At 36.8% G+C, this 20,961-nt stretch overlaps 1 protein-coding gene across 2 annotated transcripts in view; it reads right to left on the bottom strand.

Annotated features, from left to right (window-relative positions):
• Positions 1-19,945, bottom strand: part of PCDH17 (protocadherin 17) — an 87,743-nt gene extending 67,798 nt beyond the window's left edge. For both annotated transcript variants that reach the window (XR_014618308.1, XM_084284453.1), the window contains exon 1: positions 17,222-19,945. Coding sequence is in view for 1 of the 2 variants with exons in the window: in XM_084284453.1 (XP_084140579.1) it covers positions 17,222-19,837 (2,616 nt within the window). In the remaining variant the exon portion in view is untranslated. The remainder of the gene's footprint in view (positions 1-17,221) is intronic.
• Between the last annotated feature and the right edge of the window lie 1,016 nt (positions 19,946-20,961).

The following is a 20,961-nucleotide window of genomic DNA, read 5'->3' as shown; positions in this document are numbered from 1 at the left end:
AAATGGGACTAGGAAAATCTAATTGTAATATGAACTCTTACAATGAACTATTTTTTTGGAGAAGGTGCAAGATCAGAACGTAGGAAGAGGTGCAAAATATCACACCACATAAAGAGCTCTAGCTGAAAGTACAATAGCTTTGCTTCTGCTACCACAGCATCAATAAATAAACATAATGAAATTCATGACACATTATTGCATTGCTCTGTATTGCCTCTATTCATTTAAAAATGATGAACACATTTAAAATAATTCACAACTTGTCAAACGCCTGTGAGCAGTGCAGTTAGACTAGTGCTTTAAGAAATATTTGTGAAGATCTTATGAGAGCTTGATACAACTTATATCAAAGTAAAAATGGAAGTATGGGAAAACAGAACAGTAACTACTTCCCCCTGAATCTACTAGTACAGTTGCATCCAATATATTTACACTGTTCACCAATGATATGTACTTACTGAAGCTGCGCTGTCAATAAAAAACACATTAAGAACCTTTTGAAAGAGCTTCCTTGTCAATTAGACTGCAGATACATTCTATTGCTCCAGTTTTCCTGTCAATTTAATATACTGGATCATATTAACAGTACTGGCTTGTCAATAAGGCAAATCCAAATCCTATTAATGGAGTTATACTGCCAATATAATCGGCTTCCTATTTATTGAGCTCCCCAGTATCAGGGAAAGCTGTGAAATGGGATTATAAGGTTAGGTTACATACATCTGTCTCTATAGTATATAAATATTTGAGGAGTTTTGTGCAACTGTGTGAAGAAAAACATGTGTAACCCTTTAATAGTTTACCATCACTGAGGAAATATTAAATAATCCTCATTTATCACATTATTTTTCCTGCTTGCTGAAAGTAACACTGTTATATCATAAAATAGTATGCTTTTGTTCCACACACATAGAAATGCCAGGAGATTGCACATGAGATAGTATCTGTGCCAGAAAAATAAAAAGATAAGACACATTTTAGGAATAAAATATAAAAAGCTCCACAATTTCAATGTTTATTTAGCTCTTGTATTGTGATGTATAATCTCGATATAATGAAGCTTCTAAATATAATTTTAGCATAACAGAAAACCCTGTAAATAATTAATACGAGGTAGTAGTTCACGCATATATATAAGTACATATATATTCTACTTATATTATATATATTATATAATATATATAATATATATAAGTAGAATATATATATACTATATATATACTACATGCATAGTAGTGTATATATATACCTATATCTATAATATATCTACTTATATATATATAAGTAGAATATATATATACTTTTATATATATATATATGTACATGAACTGCTACCTCATATTAATTATTTTAATATATATTATATAGTATTTATATATATACTATATATATGTAAGTAGAAGTTCAGCAAGTCTTCTATTTAATAGAAGCCTTAATGAAGTTGAACATTAGTTGCTTTTAACCTATTCAATATTAAATAACTACTTTGACTGGATTAGTAGAATATACAACAGACCATTAAACCTAATTATATTTTTTTTAAAATGTTTCTTAAAAAAAAAAAAAGTAATTTCATCAAAATGTATTAGGTATTCTCTTATGAAATTAACTCTGTAGGTCTAACTTGAAAATATGGATTAAAACAAACAAACAAACAAACAAACAAACAAAAAAAGTGGTCCAAAATGACAGTTAAAGGTCAATGAATCAAGTTGCCAATTATATTTTCTGGTAGCAGATGGGTGCAATGAAACCTAATGATTGAATTTGAAATGCTTTAATGCACCTTTTATCTATGGCTCCCACCATATTGAGTCTACCTTAGTATTCCTAACAGATATTATGTTTACTGCATAACAAACTCAACTACAGTTAGCTAACTAGAATGAAATCTGCACTCATCAGTTTACTCTAAAAATATCATAGCATGAAATCAAAATAACATTTGGGGGAATATCTTTGATATCATTATTTTTGTGTGTTGCTTTTTTTTTTTTTTTTTCATTCCAAACCACATTAACTATGAAATCTATAAGTTAAGAAATTAAAATTAGATGGAGACTTAAAAAAAAAAAAAAAAAAAAAAAACACTACTGTCTTGAAATTTAAGGAGATGATCAAAGTACTTCTTAGCATTTCAAAAATATTTTTTCTCACGTTTGTAACCTTTTTTTTTTTTTCCTGTGTAAAAACAACTTTGTCTTTTCTGCCTTTCTTTCATAAACACAAATTCCACTATGCAATTGTAAGCTCTTGGGATTTTATTTTTAATTTTGACATATATCTGAAAGATCTTACCAAACAGGAATACTCAGTGAAGCCAGTAGGAGTTGTAGAATTTGTCCTCTTTTTAAACTGCTGTTTTCCTGTTTCTGAGAGCAGCATATCAGAAATGCTTTCTGAACATATAAAAGCTTTATAAAAGCTGCAATAATATAAGGTGAAGAGGAGATCAAATTATGGCCTTTTAACACTGACAAACTGTTTTGTACTCATAATATTTAGTAAGGGGTAACAGAGACACCAGATATTTTAAATCTGTTAAGTTTTTGTTAACATCTACCACTACATTTACCTTCTTCTGTCCAACCTATACTCTTACTAAAGTCAACAATAAAACTCCCACTAGCCATAACCTGAGGTCCACTGAAATCAATGGATATTGTCAAATTGGTTTCAGTAGTCCTTGGATCAGTCTTCTTCAATTATGGGATAAGTAGTGTGCTACATTCCCACAGATTCATATGTTGCATGCTGTAGAAAGCTGAAAAGGAGCAGGAGAAAGATTATGGTAGTGATGAGAAGATATTCTTAAATGTAATGTTCCTTTATCCCAGCATATGGTCTGCTCCGTGGACAACATTTAAACAGAATAGTAATGTCAATGACAGGGAAGGGTGATTCACTAGGCAACAGACACTGCATGCGGCAGAAGAGTCCAGTTCTGTGCTTCTTCACTACAGTGTGGAAAAACAAACAAACAAAAAACAATAAAGATAAAGCAGAACCTGATTCTGAAACCATACTGCCTGTACAGAAAATGTATTTAGAGGGGGACACTGAAGATTTCTTCTAAGGTGATGGACAGAAGAACGGAGTAAATCTAGATCACCTCTTTTCCTTTCAAGCTGCAACCTTATCCCCGTTCTTTTCCTAAAAGCCTTCCCCAGAAAAGCAATGATTCCCTTAAATTCCTTAGGAAATAAGAAGTAAAACATAGGTGCTAAAGGTTACAATATGGTTACATTTACGTGACCATAATATCACATTTATGTCACGTAAATTTCTTACAATATTTTGTTAATCACCAACAAGGTATTCTATAAGAGACTTTCTGATAGTATGTAAAGGCCTGCTCTCACACAAATATCTTAGCATAATTATTTCCTCTTAGCATTAGAAAAAGACACACCACTAAATATACTGCCAAAATAATGGCTGAATTTATGGCAAAATAGTAGATTAACTTTACAGATTCACATGCCTGTGTAAGGAGATTTTCAAGTGTGAAATGATGATGAGTTGATTTATTATTTGTGACATAAAATAAATAATTTAGGCTTGCACAAATTTAGCTAGAGGTTCTGTCCCTAAATATATTTTAAAGCCATAACAGTCATTTGCCTATGATGAGATACCTCATAAAATGAAAATTTGATTGAATACACCATTAATACAATAGCAATGGACAAGTAGACTTGGACAGAAAAAATAAGTTTTTTTGGATACAGAGCTTCATATAATCACCCATATCACTGTCACTTTAATGTTAGCATACTGCAATGACTTCATACAGGTTATAATTTAATAACATATTAAGTTAATTGACATGACAGAACAAGTGAAGATAGTTACCTTTCTTGAGGTATGATCATCTTACCTAGAACACTGCACCCACTTATCTTGGTAATCTGTAAACTCATATGTATTTTAGGGGGTGACTTTGACATGTAAATTCTTAACAACCTAGGGAAAAATAATTTTTGGATTATGCTTCTCATTAAAACTTGTCATACTGAGACTATGAAATCATATTTTGATGTTAAAATAAGCCTTACAACAAAGACTTCTCTGCAAAGATTGCAGGATTAGAAAAAGTCCTCTTTCTGTGTTAGTTTGTCAATGTCTAGGACACTGCTGCAAGTTTCACCAGGAATAGAGACTGTACAGGAATACTAATATCTGACTGAGGGTATAGTTGGAATACAGTGATTAAATTATGGGTTTGCCTCTATATTTAATCAGCAGGATGTTCAGACCGCACTTGAACACTTTTTTTTTTTTTTTTTTTTCAGGAACAGAATGCATGCAATGGAAGCTGAATGATGTATATCTTTTTTTTTTCTTTTTTTTTTTTTCTTACATTTAAATTTTCAAAGACTTTATGCAACCTTATATAAACAATGTCCACATTACATACGTCCCAAACCAGCATGCACAAGTGTGTGTGGGGAGGAATCCTCTTTCAAAATGGGAAAAGAAATTGAAAATATTACAGGTATAGAGCATGAAATTCCAAACAAGAACTCATGCAAAGGGGAAAAATACTAACTTAAGGTTGTTCCCAGTGAACAGACAAACCAAATATGTGTAGTACAGACTAATGCTGCTCTCTGCAGGTGGATCAAGAGCCCACATGAAGTCATATCAACTTCCAACTTCACTGGAACTCAACACAAAGTTCTTGTCTACACAGAATTGTCTCTTGGAGAGAGAATACCTGTAAATGCAAATCTGCACATATATCCTCAAAAGTTTTGTTGTTGTTGTTGGTTTGCTTTGTTTTGTTTTCTTTCAGGGAGAGAATTTCATTAGGAGATGGATTAAATTATTTCCATGGAAAGTTATTCATTTACAGAATTAAATGACATTGTAACTTATTGATGCTTATTTCTAAATAAGCTACTATGGCTACTGTGCCATTGTGAATAAAACAAAAAGCAAGGCCAAAAATACAGTCTTCAGTTCACATGCAATTTCATTAACTTCAACACGAGTTCCCAAGAATGAGTAAACTGGGTTTGTTGGTAGTTGTCGTTTAAATCTTCTCAGGCATAAAGTAATAAAATACAATCTGTCCTGCAAAAGTGCACTAAGATCAAGAGCAAAATCAATCCTCTTCCATGAAAATTGAGTTAGGATCTTATTCCTAGGAACTTTTGTATCAAAATTCAGCAGAGAGTTTCCAAGGTAATGGTGTAAAGCCTTATTTCTAAAGATTAATAATAGGATTGCTGCTTTAACTTAACTATAGCATAATGAACATCAACAACATAATGATGAGCCAAGCTACCGTCAATTTTTAGAATGTACAAGGAATAGACAAATACTGGCAAGAATTAAACTGCCATTTTCACACATCTGCCTAAAGGAGGTGTTGTAATTGGAAAAAATAAACAATAAAAATTTACTTTTAGACTGCTGAGACTCATACCAATTATTTGTTTGTTTGTTTGTTTGTTTGTTTTTTAATAAAATAGCCACAGGTAGTAACAAACTGGGTTTTGAGATTGAGAACTCGGCATGTATTCTAACCCAAACTACAATGTAATTGTCTTTATTATAAAATACTATAGAAAATGTATGGCTCAAAATTTAAATCAGAACAAAACCTTTTAAAACAATCTCTTCTCCTCCTCCAGCTCTTCAACACATGAACTTATTTCTTCATTGACTGCTATCAGCAAGACCAGTATAACTGCAATCAATTTATCTTTATCTAAAGATCTTTGCCAATATTAGCCAAAATACCTAAGGCTTGTTTAATAGAAACAGTTTTATTTTTCTTTATCTTCATCCAAGTAAAATAGACTAAGAAGTGGGTCAAAACCTGGAAATCTGGCTACTCACTCCTAAGGTTCCTTTGCCAATATAAGCGTAGAAGGGGATGAAGAAAAGAGGCTCAATGTGTGTTCTGTGTATATATTTTTAAATAAAGTTTAATTAAAGCTTTCTTCAAAAATCTAGTAGTCTGTTTGAAACAATGAACACATGAATACTTAAAATGAACTACTTCACAACTGAAAGAATTATTATTTCAGTGTGATCACATTTTTGTGATGATGGGATGCAAACTATTTGGGAAGATCAAATACATGGTGGCTGATTAATACACTAATAAAACAAATTAATCAAATTATTCTGTCTCTTGCAACATTGTATTTTGTTAGGCCTGATAAGAAGTTACGGGTGGTTTAAACAGACAGAATGCAAGCTTAGACAATATAAAGACTATGCACTAAGGGAAATAACACAAAACATTTTGTTTTCCTCTCTTTTTCACCCCATGGCTACAAAGTTGACTGATAAGTTTCTTGCCTCAAAACTGTAAGATACAAATTATTGTTTGTTTTTTAATACCTTAGCAAAATGATTGAGGGTTATGCTCACATTTTACATGACTTGTACCTACTTTTCATCCCTACTTTTCATCATATCTCTCAATCCTGAAGTCTGATAGTGGGATACACAGTTTTAAGCAAGATGTATAACTTCTACCATGAAGTGGAAAATTAGGTCCTTCCTTACTTATATCCTTGCCTCAGGAAAAAATGACAACAGAATTTGTCTCTGAACGTGATGCTTTCTAGGGTGCAGTAAAAGATACAGACTGACAGAAGTCTGCACAGATCATATACAATGTAAATAAATAAATAAATAAAATAATTTAGATGTGCATAGGTTGTTAACAATACTTTTTATCCAGCTAGATAGTTGTTTTCAATCTATGCTGTTCTAACATCTATGTACCTACATGTAGGCATTCACACATGCACGTATATTATCTGTCATACACTGTAGAAATTCAAATAGTTTCCAAGGCTTCCTGGCTCCCATTTTTAAAAGACATTTAAATTCATTAAAGGCACTCTAAATTCCACTATATTCTTATTGTCATTTGATCCACTGAAATGATGAAGAGATCAGAAAAGAACACACTGGGTACTTTACAGCTGTGGCTGGATAATCTTGCTCATGATCATCAAAGCAGGATTGTTTTTATGATCTTTAAATCTGCATATCAAATTACACAAGTCTATGTGAAAGAGCAAAAACATCAAATATTCAGACATGAGGACTATCTCAGTAGAGTACTAGAGAATGCAGTTTGAGGCTAAGTGATACGAACAGCTTTTGCAGCTTTGCAATGTTTTTTAAAGCAAGGCAGAGAAGCAACAGGGAGCAGTTCAAGTAACAGATTCTAAATTGAGTTCCGCATATGCTTACACATATCAGTAACTCCAATCCTGTAAGCCATCTATTTAACTCTGTGCCTCTGTTGACCTAAATTAAAATATTCACCGAATATTTTCTAAGGATCATGCCTTGGAAGACATAATACTACTGCGATTTTTTTTTTTTTTTAAGTTGGTGTCCATAGGCCTTAAAATTAATCATCTGCTGATTAAGGACATTGTTCTGCTCTTTCTAGATTTGTGGAAAGAACAGACTTTACCTCAATATCAGGCAAAAATGTCAGAACAAAGACCAAGTGCTGAGTCTAAGGTGCTTTGTTGAAACAATGCTTTTGGGTTTCTGTCACCTTTAAAATTTTATAAAATCCAAATATTTTCATTAAGTATGCATAAAATTTGTTTAGCTCATATTGGTTATTGGTTTAACTTTAAAATAAAAAAAAATATATAAAAAAAATAAAAAAAAAAGGAAAAAACGCTGAATTGTAGCTAAACAAGCTTAACCATAAGTGGTTGCTTAGCAATCAGCAATGAATGAAAGAGAAATATAGTAAGTAAAGATACTGACTGACATGTTCTGTGTTTGAATCATGGTATTCATTAAGAAGAACAGAATAACACCAACAGAAATTTAAAACAAAACTCTATTAATAAAAGAATACATATAACTGTCATTAGGAAAAATTATGCATTTAAAAGCTACAAATTGTTATTCACATGTCTGTTCTCTGCAAGAAAATCCTTTAGCTATTATTAAAAATACATTAAAATCCTTCAAAAGTTTGATAAAGCCATTATTTACCTTTTGTTTTTAATTCAATTGTCAAGTGTGCTTCCAATGATTTTAAACACAGTATATATCTACAAAGCAAGCAAGAGTTTACAGCTTTGAAGACTTTGAATTGATTTTTAATGCACTGGCTTTCAAAGACTACAAAGGCTGCTCTCTGCTGATAAAGACAGTAAACAAGAAATTGTCCTTTAAATGTTCCCTTTAATGTTTTTCTTTAATTAAAAGTCAATCAAGAAAAACAAAAACAAAAACAAAAACAAAAAACATTGCAACAGTAAAAAAAATAAATAAATAAGACTAATTTTTTTTTTATATTTTTTTGACACGATGCATTTAAGCTAGAATGAAAACTTTTTTGTTCTTGTTTACTTGTGTTAGTTTAGGCTTTCTCTGCACTGTAAACATTGCTAATCAAGAACTAAAAACATAAACATGGTCTATTTCTGAACATAGTTATTTTTATTATGCAGAAATATTAAAAATAAAATAAGAGTAAATGTTTTTAAGGTACTGAAGAAAAAATATTTTTAATACCTTTAGATAATTTTAATACATTCCTTTCCTGTAATCAGACCAAAGCCTATTTATGTAGATTAGTTACATCTAGAGTCTCATTTATCCAACCTGTATTTATCCTTTGATCACAAAGCTTGTTAACTTAAATGGTCTTTTATTGTTATGATTCGTTTTCCCATAATTATGCAGTTTAACTGCCTGATTTTTTTTGAATAAATATATGCAAACGCGCCAATCATATTCAGCAGTGTTATGCTAGATGCTCAATGAACTGTAAGAGCCATTTCAATACAATAAAACTGCTTGGAAGTGTTCCAGGGCAAGGACTGCAAATACCAGTAATCATAGTGTCACTAGAACTAGTAAAGGCAAATACAAGCGTGTCACACATATATCAATAGACAGTCTGAAACACTGCCTGAAACTAATTTCACATGTCTATCACGGCAAAAACTTACAATGCATCGATCAGAGGTACCACCCACACAACTGAAAGTATGCATTTGTATCTTGTAACAAGAGTTTTGTTTTTCCCTTTTAGAGTCCTCCTTTGGCATGCCATGGAGACTGCAGCATGCAGTCACCCAGCAGCAAACAGAATGTGATTAGAAACTCTTCTGTTATGAGCAAAAGTATTTTCTGAACCAGAGGAACTCTGGTCTGATGCATATATGACAGCCAGTAGAAATGTCCACAGCTAATATGAAATACTGTTCACTTGAAGTATTTATTTGTCTAGATTGCCTATAGAATACAGAACTGAAAATAGATCAGCATGGGATTGATTGTCTTGGGGATTGAAAGAGGAATTGGCTCCTCACCACATGAAAATAAGATACAAACTGATCTTTATGCTGTGCTTCTTTACAAGCAACATTAATAATTGGCTGAAGCAATTCAGCTTTATCTTCGTATGTAGATGGACTGCTTTTTTGAGGACACATCACCAGACAGGAAAAAAATAATAATAATTATCATTTCAAGCAAGTAAGAGATGAACTGATTTGATGCTATCCTGTACAGGTAACACCACTAACTAGTTGAAGCAATTCAGTAAAGAAAGATATACTTCTCCTATGACCTTAATAAGCAGGAACTGTATCAGAAGCCTTTGGGACTCAGCTAGAAAATATATGACTGATCAAGGAGGTTATTTAAAGCACTGCCTAATATCCTAATTAACAGAGACATTCATATGAATTTGCTTGTTCTTGAATGTAGTACTTAATACTGAGAATTTTATCTAAAATGCTTAATAATTTATCTATTTTTTTCTTGTGGGATTTACAGTAATTAATCCAGAATCTTCTGCAGGGAAGAAAACAAAAAGCAAAACAAAACAAAATAAAACAAAACAAAACAAAAGAAAACTAAAGGATGCTCTAAAAAGACCATGACAAATACATTACAAGGGCTTAGAACACACCCTGGCTATGACTTATGGCAGGCAGTATACTACTCCATTTCATCTAATCATATCAAGAAAGGCTGCAACAAATAGTTGATCTCCTTGCTGCTTCCTTAAAAACCTAACAAATGAAACTCTTACACTCAGTGAACTTTTCCCACAAAATGATTTTGCCACTGTCTTCTGCGTACCTTTCTTATTTTTCTTTCTTTTTATTTTTTATTTTTCCCTATTTAAGTAACAACCTGCACTGCCGTGATACTTTTCACTTTTTTCCTAGATTCTCAAACCCTTTAGCATTAATTTCTCCACTTCTCTTCTTACAGTTGAAGTAGAGATACAACTGAAAGCATAAAGCTGTAAGACTATCTGCTGCAAAAATTTGTCCCAACTGCTCTACTCTGACCTTTTGACATCAAAGGATTGCTTTGACACTTTTCAAGATAAAAACAGAGCTGTGTTTCTGCTCCGGTCAACAAATCATTGTTTAAGTTCTTTTCACAGAAAATTCTCACCTGTTGTAAAATACTAGTACTAGTAGCAAAATGTCTTTCCTTTATACGTGCTGAGAATCGTAAATCTTGAAGAGGTATCTCAAGACCTCTGCCACGCATCCTACATGTTTTCTTCAGTAAGAAAACAACAAGCCAAATACATACACTTTTTATATGTATAATGAGTGTCTTCTACCTAAAACAAATTTGGCAAGACATGTTAATTTTTATAGGAACAATGAAGGAAAGAGAGATAAAGCAAAATCTTTAAAAATATAAATGCAAATATTAGCATGTATGTTATTGTTTCCTGAGAAGGAAGATAAAAAATTAAGAAAAAAATGTTGAAAAAAATATTTTTCATTTGAAAACAAAATCCCAACTGGGATACATGGTCATGTATTGTGACTTTGGATGTATTCTTATTTGATGATATTTTTACCTTCTTAGAAAAGTAAGTTTGTACCTATGCCTTCTTAATAGCCCGTGTTATCTGGCAATATTTCACAGGTACCTAATGATAATTTACTACATAACAATATTTGCTAAATGTTAAGAATAATCTGTATTCTGCACACTTTTAAAAGTTTGTGAAAACATATGAAAATATATGCTCAGCAATATGTTCAATGGAGTCTGATTTCTCCTTTCCGCTGCACACCTGATTATGTTACAGTTTACATCATAGTTATGAAATCCTCTAAATTCCAGCCTCCTCAATTAATGTTTGTAAAGAAGCTGTAAGAAAATACAAAAAGCTAAAGTCTAAAAATAACAGGCCTAATCATACTATTCTTAGCTGCTCTCTGTGAGAATCTTAGTCACAATTTACTCTTGAACCACTGAAATAATTGATGAAGTCAAAATTATGCTATTGACTGATATCTGAGTAAAACCAGCCTTTTTCACCAGCGTGTGTAAGGTTAACAGAAAGCTGACCAAATCTACTGTTAAAAGATAACTGGTCAAAGAATCATTCGTACAAAAAACTGGTAATCACAAATGTATGTGAATTTTCCCTGTTAAGGTTAGGCAGTAAGCGTGAGAACCAAGATGAGGAAAGCTCAAGCAACTTTGAGACCCATTGTGTGATCTAGTAAATGTTGCGTGACTTGCCTCATCTTTTTTTTTTTTTAACTTCACTAACTTTTTTATACTCTTATAATTTATAAAACAGCAAATTCTATGGAGAGGTTATTATTCTTAATTTATTGGTAATTGAGAATTTCTATTCTGGCAGCAACAACTTCTTTCTTACATCAGTGTTCTACTTCAGCCTCCTAAGTTGCCTTTATCTATATTATTTTTATTGCTTAATATTATAGCATTTCAAAATTCTTTAGATCTCACATGGATTTATATATCAGGAATGATCCTTTTGAAAATAATATTACTATAAACAATACTGGCAAGGAGATTAAGACCAAAACCAGAGCAGCAGTAACATAAAACAGGAATCCAGTCCTGCTTCCTCTGCCTAATTCGGCAGCCGGGGTGGATGCAAGGGTGAGCTCTAGGTTGCCAGTTCTGGTCCCAAAGTACATTGTGCTATCAGGGTATCTTGAGGAAGAATGAGATAATGCTTCACCAAAACATAAAAAAAGATTCTGTCCTGCAATTCTTTTCCAGTCAACCCCAATATTACTTCGATGAATAAGTAAACATAATGCTACAGAACTGCAAAACACAAAATCATACTAATTGCAGACTCTATCTACACAATGCAAGCATTCGTAGTTATTTTGAGTAATTTTGCAAGAAATCTAACCTTGACAGATTGTAATAACTACCATAATGCATTATAGTAAGGCAATTCTGATATTACATTTGATAACAATCCTTAGATATGGCCCTAGAATATGAAGCTGCAAAATCCAAACATATAGAGTACAGACCTGTCTACCTGCAAACATGTAAAATTGCCCCCAAATCTCCCTGGTGCAAAATGTAAACTTCTATCAGCTAAAATGCAAGAGAATAATACTCCTTATTTGCAGCAGAAGATACAAAAATCAGACTTATTGACTGATTTATGACAAGAATGTAAAACACTGAGAATGAATGCAACTTTTGTAAGTAAAGTTTTGTGCTTCTTTTTGCAATCAAAATAAAGCATGGAACAACACTACATGTAAAGACAAGGGAGCATTAATACAAATTATATTTTTATTTCTCTTGAAGACTGCTACTTCTTATGTACTACCACACACCTGGCAATGAAGCTGCACTGGGGCTTGACAGTAATCTTTTGGTGCATCATAAACATCAGGTGCCTGAAGTATTAGGAATGATCTGTACTTTATCTTAAAATGCTGCAGGACTGGCTGATACAGCAACTGCAGTGATTCCCAGCTTGAGAGTTTCTTGCAACACAATCATTCTTTTTTGTTGTTTGTTTAGAAAAAGCTGTGACCACCACCTCCTTTATTCAGTCCCTTCTCATTCCTCATACATATACAAACCTCTCCAAGTTGCACCACAAGTGAAATAAAAAATAATTTCTAGGATCATCAACAATCTTTGTATATGGATACAGGTTTCTATAACTCTATCATATCACTTTGAGGAATCTTTTTCCAGAACCTATTTATTTAAACAACCTATTCATTTCCCTGTATCCATCCATTCTTTTATCTGTTGGAAACCTGCAGGAAAAAAAATTGTGCCTTGTTCAACCAGGGAAAGATTTTCCCACGTTAATACAAACTGATTAACACAGAACTTTTTGGTAGGAGAGATATGAACATATGTGTGTAAGTTTATACATTTTTCATAATTGTATCTATACATATATATGCTTTAAATATACAAATATTTAATGACTGCTCTTCAAAATAAAACAAAATACTGTTTCTCTTAACCAGGTGAGTAGATCAACTTGATTTACTCTCTAGAACAAGATGAACAGAATTTTCCCAGTAGTCTTTAAATTCTAGAGTGAATACATATTATATTTCAGCCATTAAGAGACTCCATTTTCTCCTGCAAATATTTAAATATTTTTTATTGACTCACCCTTTGAAAGCACTGTTTCTAAAGAATGTTTAGAATATGATTGCTGAAGCAAACATGCTGTTTCCTTGTTTTCCTTGTGGCTGTTCTAACTTCCCAGTTAAACACTGTTCTTCATGCACATCAACCTCATGAGCGCTTGAATCACAAACGGTCTATTTTCACAGACCCTAAGCATTTGCAGCTCTACTATGTCAATGCCTCTCTTATGCTGTAGGTATTCAGCATCCTTGTCTATTAATCCAAAATGTTATATGTACCTATATGTGTGCATGTTTAAACTAATTAATATGGCACTGAATAATTTCATTGTTCATTAATAACATGGGATAACTGCATATAGCCAAATACTACAAAGTAGTGAATAAACAACAAGTTTTTAAACCTTGTGACTAATGATCAGAAGATGCTTACAAGATTACACAGCTCTAACACGTATCAAGCAGCTTTTTACTCAAGTGATGGTCCTTTGGTGTCAGTCTGAAACCCATAGCCAATGAGTTTAACCCACAGGTGTACATTGATACAACCTGAGCTGTATGTAGAACAAAATTCTATTCACCAGAAATCAGGGAATCATGATACTTACTGATGTTAATAGCCATTACTGCAAAGAAAAAAAAAAAATAGGCACTCCTAATAAGAGTGAGAAAACCTGGATCTTACTAAGAAAGAAATTATTTATTTGATTTTAAATATTTATAAACTCAGTTGAATGTACTAAGTAATAATAGAACACTTAGTATGTGTATATATATAAATCCATAGTGTATAAGTAAATATATTTATATGTATATAAACATAAAGTTTTAATAATGGCTTCCTGTTACAGAAATCTGCCATTAAACACTTGCCGAGAAAATGAGAGTGAAGGAAAGCAGGTCCATTGTATAAATTATATAGTGTAAGATTATCACGACTCAGTAATATATCTGGAAAAACTAAAGTGAATATTCACTACAAAACATTTAGCTTTCCTTTATTGAGGTAACAACACCTTTTTGCTTTTTTGAGCTGTTTGGATTCTGCACCTTCACCCTTCCCTCTCCCCCCACTGGCTATAACTTTGATTTTAACTGTGCAATTTGCGCTTCCAGACAGAGATTTTCTGGATTGATTAAGGATGTATTAGATGCAGATAGAGGGCTTATCCTTTACTGTTTCTCTGTAAGTTTGCAGTTTGAATTTTACATGACACAGAAATAAAGGACCAGACAGAAAGTACTTGTCTACATTCTAAATGTACATTCTACTGTCTAAATGCAAATCTTATATAATATTTACTCTAGAGATGGAGAATACAAAATGTATTTTAGTAATACAAAATCATAGCAAATAGGATCAGATATTCCCATCTACCTACTTTGAGTCTGGGACTTTCCTGAATAGAAAACTGCTTGGTTTCATATGCTGTTTTGTTTTGTTAATATAACTACAAAGTACAGCATTAAAAACTATGTTTGAATGAGTGTTCACTACAGAAAAAATGTTTCCTAATCTGCTATCTGCACCATCTAAACATCCCAAGCACTCTGTGTAAACATTCAAGGAAAGCAAGAGCAAAACATTACATATGTATGTTCTGTGTGAAGTTATGGTAAACATTTCCCACAGTTCCTGTGTTGAAAACTCTTATAGAAACCACAACACTCCTTTTTATGGGAGGAAATTCCTCTTAGAGCTTTATATATGTCTCAGGGAAAAAAAAAAAAAAAAAAAAAAAAAGTCATGACTGATATACAGTGAACACTGTAAAAAAGGAGTCATATTTTCCATAGGGAGTTTACACTACAACTGAATCTTTACTACTCAGTAGCATCAATACATGAATTAATTGCTTTATATAGACATTACATGGTTGTAGAAAGGTAAAATTTTCTGTCTTTCAGTAACTATTACACTTGTCAGTAGGTTAAAAAATATATTATTCTTTTTTTTTTTTTTCATTATGACCACTCCATTTTACATTAAAAAATAAAAATAAAAAATAAAAATTTACATTACTTAAATATGTCATTGAAAGTTATTTGTCTTGTAAAGCATGAATTATAAATCAAATTATGTCTGGTTGTGTCCTAACCTAAACTTTTTCCTGAAGTGTCACTTTTTGTTAAAATCAATTCCAGATTTTAAGTATTGTTCTGCTCACCTAATTGATAGCAACACAACTTCATGATAGGCATAAAATGGTTTCTGTGATACAGCTCAGTAACAGGTTGAGGATTATTTCACAGTGACCTTGTACAGACAGATTTTTCTTGTTTTTTTTTTTTTTCTTTCTTTCTTCTTCTTTTTTCTTTTTTCTATTTTTTTTTTTTTCTGTTAAAAGTATTCAATTCACAGTTACCAGAATTTTGGTTACTTGACAATTACTGATGGCCACTTCTATTTAGTTTAAAATGTTAGATGCAGTTGGCAACTAGAACATTCGATGTCCACAGACTGCAGGGTAGGATAACTCAAAGGTATAATGAATTTTCTTTCAATACATCAAGTGTCTACAGTGCAACTTCTTTCCCACTAGCTGCATACACAAAATGAGTCTGTGTCACTTCTGATACACTCAGCTCATTCCCCTATGACTCAGAACAGCATATTAGGAGAACCACAGGACAAAACAGATATGACATTTCAAATATATTTAATAGTCATTATCCAGAGCCTGCTTTCAATCCAAAAGTTAAAAATCACTTTGGAACATACCTGTAGTATTTGAACATTAAGCTGCATTAATCATGAAGTAATATTTTAAATTAAATCAACTGGAGCCAAATTCTGCCCTCATCTTCACTCTGTGAGTTCACTGTTCTGGAATATATCTTCTGAGTTTGGATTTTAAACTATCTGATAGAAATTAATTCATTTGATCAGCATCCTTTATCCAATGGTCCAAATTCTGCCATTTCTCAGAGTCACAAAAGTCAGTAGAGGACAGTGTGGATATAACTGACAGCAGAATGCAGCCCAGCTGTAATTTCTAAATGAGCTTTGGTAAAAGACAGAGCACATAAGTCTTTCACTATAAAGCAATAATCAATATTGACTCAGGCTACTGGAAATCTGACTAGTTGTTTTGCTGTTTTATGACAGGATATGAGTTTTGTTAACATTTGGGGTAGAAAGGAGCTGCCACGTACAATTTTTCTACTTGACTAAGCAAAAATTGGAGATTGTTTATGGGGAGAGGAGGAGGCAATGGGGCCCCAATGATACTGTTCTATGTCAAAAATAAATATTTATGTATATATATTCTAAAGAAGGAAATTTAAAAAAATTAAAAACATACATCTGGAAAAGATAGCTCATATTTACATACAGGATTGGAGGGCTATAATATACTGTTGCAATAGATGTCCTCAGTGTGTAGAGTTTCTCCCATGTCACGTTACTACAGATGATATGACTGCTTCAGAAACATCCTCCCCCTTCTACGCCCCAAACCAAAGCAATGTGAAACCTGTGGAAGTGCCCACCTCTGTCTGATGATCTTCTGGGAAAATAATCCAAAGTGCCCCAAGTGACCCAAAATTAAGTGCCTACCTGCACTCTTACATGCACCTCTTTTACACTGCTCCATTTCTTTCAGTGAGCACTTACTTTTGAGCCACACAGGAAATGCCAGTGTGACAGCAGAACCAGACACATCAAATGTGATCTGTTTCCACTTTTATTAAGTCCACCTCTCCTTAATGACTTGGGTTGATCTCCTCAGTGATGCCTTACAGCAGATTTCACTGCAGACAAAATGTAAAGTTAAACCAGCATCTAAAGTGAGGTCCAGGGTATTCTAAAAGTCTCCTACCTGAATTATGGACATCCGGCTCGGGGGAGCCTCGCTGGCGTTAGTCCCTTGCCCTGTGAAGCTGGTATGGCAGCCCACATGTCCCTGGGGTACAGTCAGGTTGTTGGAGGCGGGCTTCAGGTACATCACCTCAGACCTGGGAGAGCTGAGGGGCAGGCGGGTCTGGTAGTCAAAGTACATGGGTGAGGTGGCCAGGGATGGGCTGCTCACCACGTTCATGACATTGAGGGGGCCCCGGCTGTCCTCGCCCTCACTGGGCACCAGCATAATGTCATTCTTGCTGATCTTCTTCTTCTTGCCCTTGCCCCCTCCACTGCCACTGCCTCCTCCTCCCCCGCCACTGCCTCCCCCTCCTCCCAGCTGAGGGTGGCTATACTCAGCAATGCGACAATTATAGGTTCGGATCTCCTTGTTCTCTCGCTTGCATTTCACAGCAATAGTGATCATGGCAGCCAGCAAGATGATGGAGACAGTGCTCAGGGTCACGATCAGGGGCAGAGACAAGTCCCAGTGTGGTCGCCGATGCTGCTCACCATTCACTTGTGGCTCACCAGCCTCAGGCAGGGGCCCCGCCAAGGCCCTCACAATGAGCTTGGCCACTGCAGAGAGGCTGGGCTTGCCATGGTCACTGACTTTTACCACAAGTTCAGCCACAGGGCTGAGCTCCTCCCAGTAGGGGTGCAAGGTACGTATCTCACCACTAGTGGGGTCCATCTCAAAGAGGTGCTCCTCGTTGCCTTCCACAATCTCATATGTGAGGCGCCCACTCTCCCCAAAGTCACTGTCCAGGGCACGGACAGTGCCCACCGGGTAGCCCACCCCGGCGTTGCGTGGCACCTGCAGCTCGGCAGTGTCATTGATGAGGGCAGGCAGGACAATGAGGGGTGCATTATCATTGACATCAAGCACAGTGACACGTACTGTGGCATTGCTCTCGCGGTGGGGTGAACCCGAGTCCTTGGCCAGCACGCGAAACTCAAAGTGCTTTGTCTGCTCATAGTTGAAGCTCCTCAGGGCATAGATAGCACCATTGGTTGGGTTGACAGAGACATAGGTGTAGATGGAGACGTCGCCTACGTGCCCAGGCAGAATGGAGTAAGAAACTGTCCCATTTTGCCCTAGATCCGGGTCCTGGGCCAATACAGAGCCCAGGTATTCTCCAGGGATATTGTTCTCAGGCACCTGCAACACATAGAGGTTCTTGCTGAAGCGGGGTGGGTTGTCATTCTCATCGAGGATCCGGACAGAGAACGACTTGGTGGAGTTGAGTGGTGGGCTGCCCCCATCCCGTGCCACGATGGTCACATTGTATTCATCCTGTGCCTCACGGTCTAGGGGACGGTCGGTGACCACAGTGTAGAAGTTGTCGTAGTTCTCCTCCAGGGTGAAAGGGACGGCTCCAGGCCCACCACCACCACCCAGCACCCGGCACTGGAGCTGCCCATTCTTGCCAGAGTCACGGTCGGTGACCCGCACCAGGGCAATGACAGTGCCTGGTGGGGCAGCCTCACTCAGTGCTCCCTGGCGAACAGACACAAAGCCAATGGTGGGCGCATTGTCGTTGCGGTCAATGAGACGGACGGTGACTTTACAGTGAGCAGGGATAGGGTTGGGTCCCAGGTCCCGAGCCTGGACATCGATCTCTATAAGGCCACTCTCCTCGTAGTCCAGGTTGCCTTTGACGCGGATGAGGCCACTCTGTGGGTCGATGCTGAAGAGGTCGCGGACACGCTCAGGTGCATAGCCACTGAAGGAATAGAGCACCTCCCCGTTGGTGCCCTCGTCGGCATCAGTGGCATTGAGGTCAATGACAGCTGTGCCCAGTGGTGCATTCTCTGGCAGTTCCACCACATAGGAGGCTGCCTCAAAGACAGGGCTGTTGTCGTTGGAGTCAATGAGGCGCACATTGATCTGCACCGTGCCTGAGCGCGGTGGGTCGCCGCCATCCAGTGCTGTCAGCACCAGGGTGTGGTGGCTCTGCTCCTCACGGTCTAATGGCTTCTGGATGACCAGCTCCGGAAACTTTGTGCCGTCACCACGAGACTTCACATCAAGGGAGAAGAGGCCATAGTCATCACGGGTGAGCAGGTAGGTGCGCAGCCCGTTGTCCCCAGCATCTGGGTCGTGGGCGCTGGTGAGGGGGAAGCGGGTGCCCGGCGCGGCATTCTCTGAAATGTCCATGTCCACCTGGTCAGAAGGGAACGCCGGTGCGTTGTCGTTCAGGTCCTGGATCTCCACCTTGATCATGCAGATCTCCTGGTCGTTGGCGAACACCTCGAGGGACAGCTGGCACTTGGCACTGCGCCGGCACAGCGCCTCGCGGTCAATGCGCTGCTTGGTGTAGAGCAGCCCGCTCTCCCCGTCCACGTCGAGGAGGTGCGGGGCTGAGTTCTCCAGCACCCTGAAGGTGGACTTGGCGCTGCGACCACCGCCGGGGCCGCCGCGCTCAGCGGGCAGCATCCCACCGCCCGCCGTGCCCGCCGCCAGACGCGCATCGCGGCCGATGTTCCCGATTACCGTGCCCGCTCCCTGCTCCTCCGGCACCGAGTAATTCAGGTTCTTCAGCGACAGGGCGGGAGCCCAGAAGAGGAAGAAGCAACAAATGGAAAGGTACATCCCCGAGCAGGGGTGGGGGTGGCAGCAGCTGCAGCGGCGACCAGGGTTGTCCCCGTCTTCTCTGCCTCCTGTGCGGGGATTGCTCTTCCTCCTCCAACACCGTTCCTTTTTTTTTTTTTTTTTTTTTTTTTTCTTTTTTCCCCTCCTCTCTCCCCACCCCTATATTTTAAGTTCCTGAACCTGTTGCTCTAAAACATCTGCAGAGACACAGGATGAGAGGCAGCAAATGGACCATGTAGCTCAGAGGGAGGGAGCGAGCGAGCGGGGGGGCCGCGGGGGAGGGGGAGCAGCCTCGGCAGCCTTTCGGCAAGCGCTTGCCGTGCTTGCAGTCCCCTCGCAGTTACTTCGGCTGTCCAACTTCGGCAGTGGGAGAATTTCAAAAATCAGAAAATTGGCAAAAAGGTCTTCTCCTTTGGGCAGGCGAAGTGTTCCAGATCCTTGAATCTCCGCAGATGTACAAAGGATAGTAAAAATAACAATCATAAAAAATCGGCGGCGGTGGTTGTTTTTCTAAAAACGATCAAAAAGATTTTTTTTTAATACGTGTGTTTATATATACATGGGGAAAGGGGTGGTGGCCACAGGTCTGTAAGCAAGGGGAGAAAAGCTTATTTGCTACTCATCCCTTGCGATGCGATAGATAGAGTGAAGGGATGAGAGAGAGACAGAAGGGGAAAGAAGTCTCAGCTTGTTGTTGAAGCCTTCTTCGTGTGCAGTGAGAGGCAGTGAAATGTCTGATTGCACCGCGGGGTTGTTGGTTTTCAGGGAGTGTTTTGCTGCATTTAGAGATCTAATCTTGCATTGCTTGCGGCAGAGAGCTGCATCTCGCTGCCACCGGTATTTCCCCCTCTCTGTCTCGTACACCCTCACTCTTTCCTTCCCGAATCACAAGGCAAGGGAATTAGAATTGGAGAGTAGAAGGGAAAACAAAACAAAACACATAACAAACTAGTGTCCGGATTTGTAGTTTCCTTTCTCTCCCTTCACTACCAGCCTCCCACTCAACCGTTTTGGGGTGGAAAAATATTAAGAAACCCACCAGCTGATCATCATCCTTAGCAGTAAACATATATCTTTTAAGAGAAATCACAGGCTGTGTTCAATCAGATGCACACTTGGGTTTC

This window comes from Netta rufina (assembly GCF_964035555.1).
Source record: "Netta rufina genome assembly, chromosome: 1".
NCBI lineage: Eukaryota > Metazoa > Chordata > Aves > Anseriformes > Anatidae > Netta > Netta rufina.
This window is presented reverse-complemented; position numbering and strand designations above follow the sequence as displayed.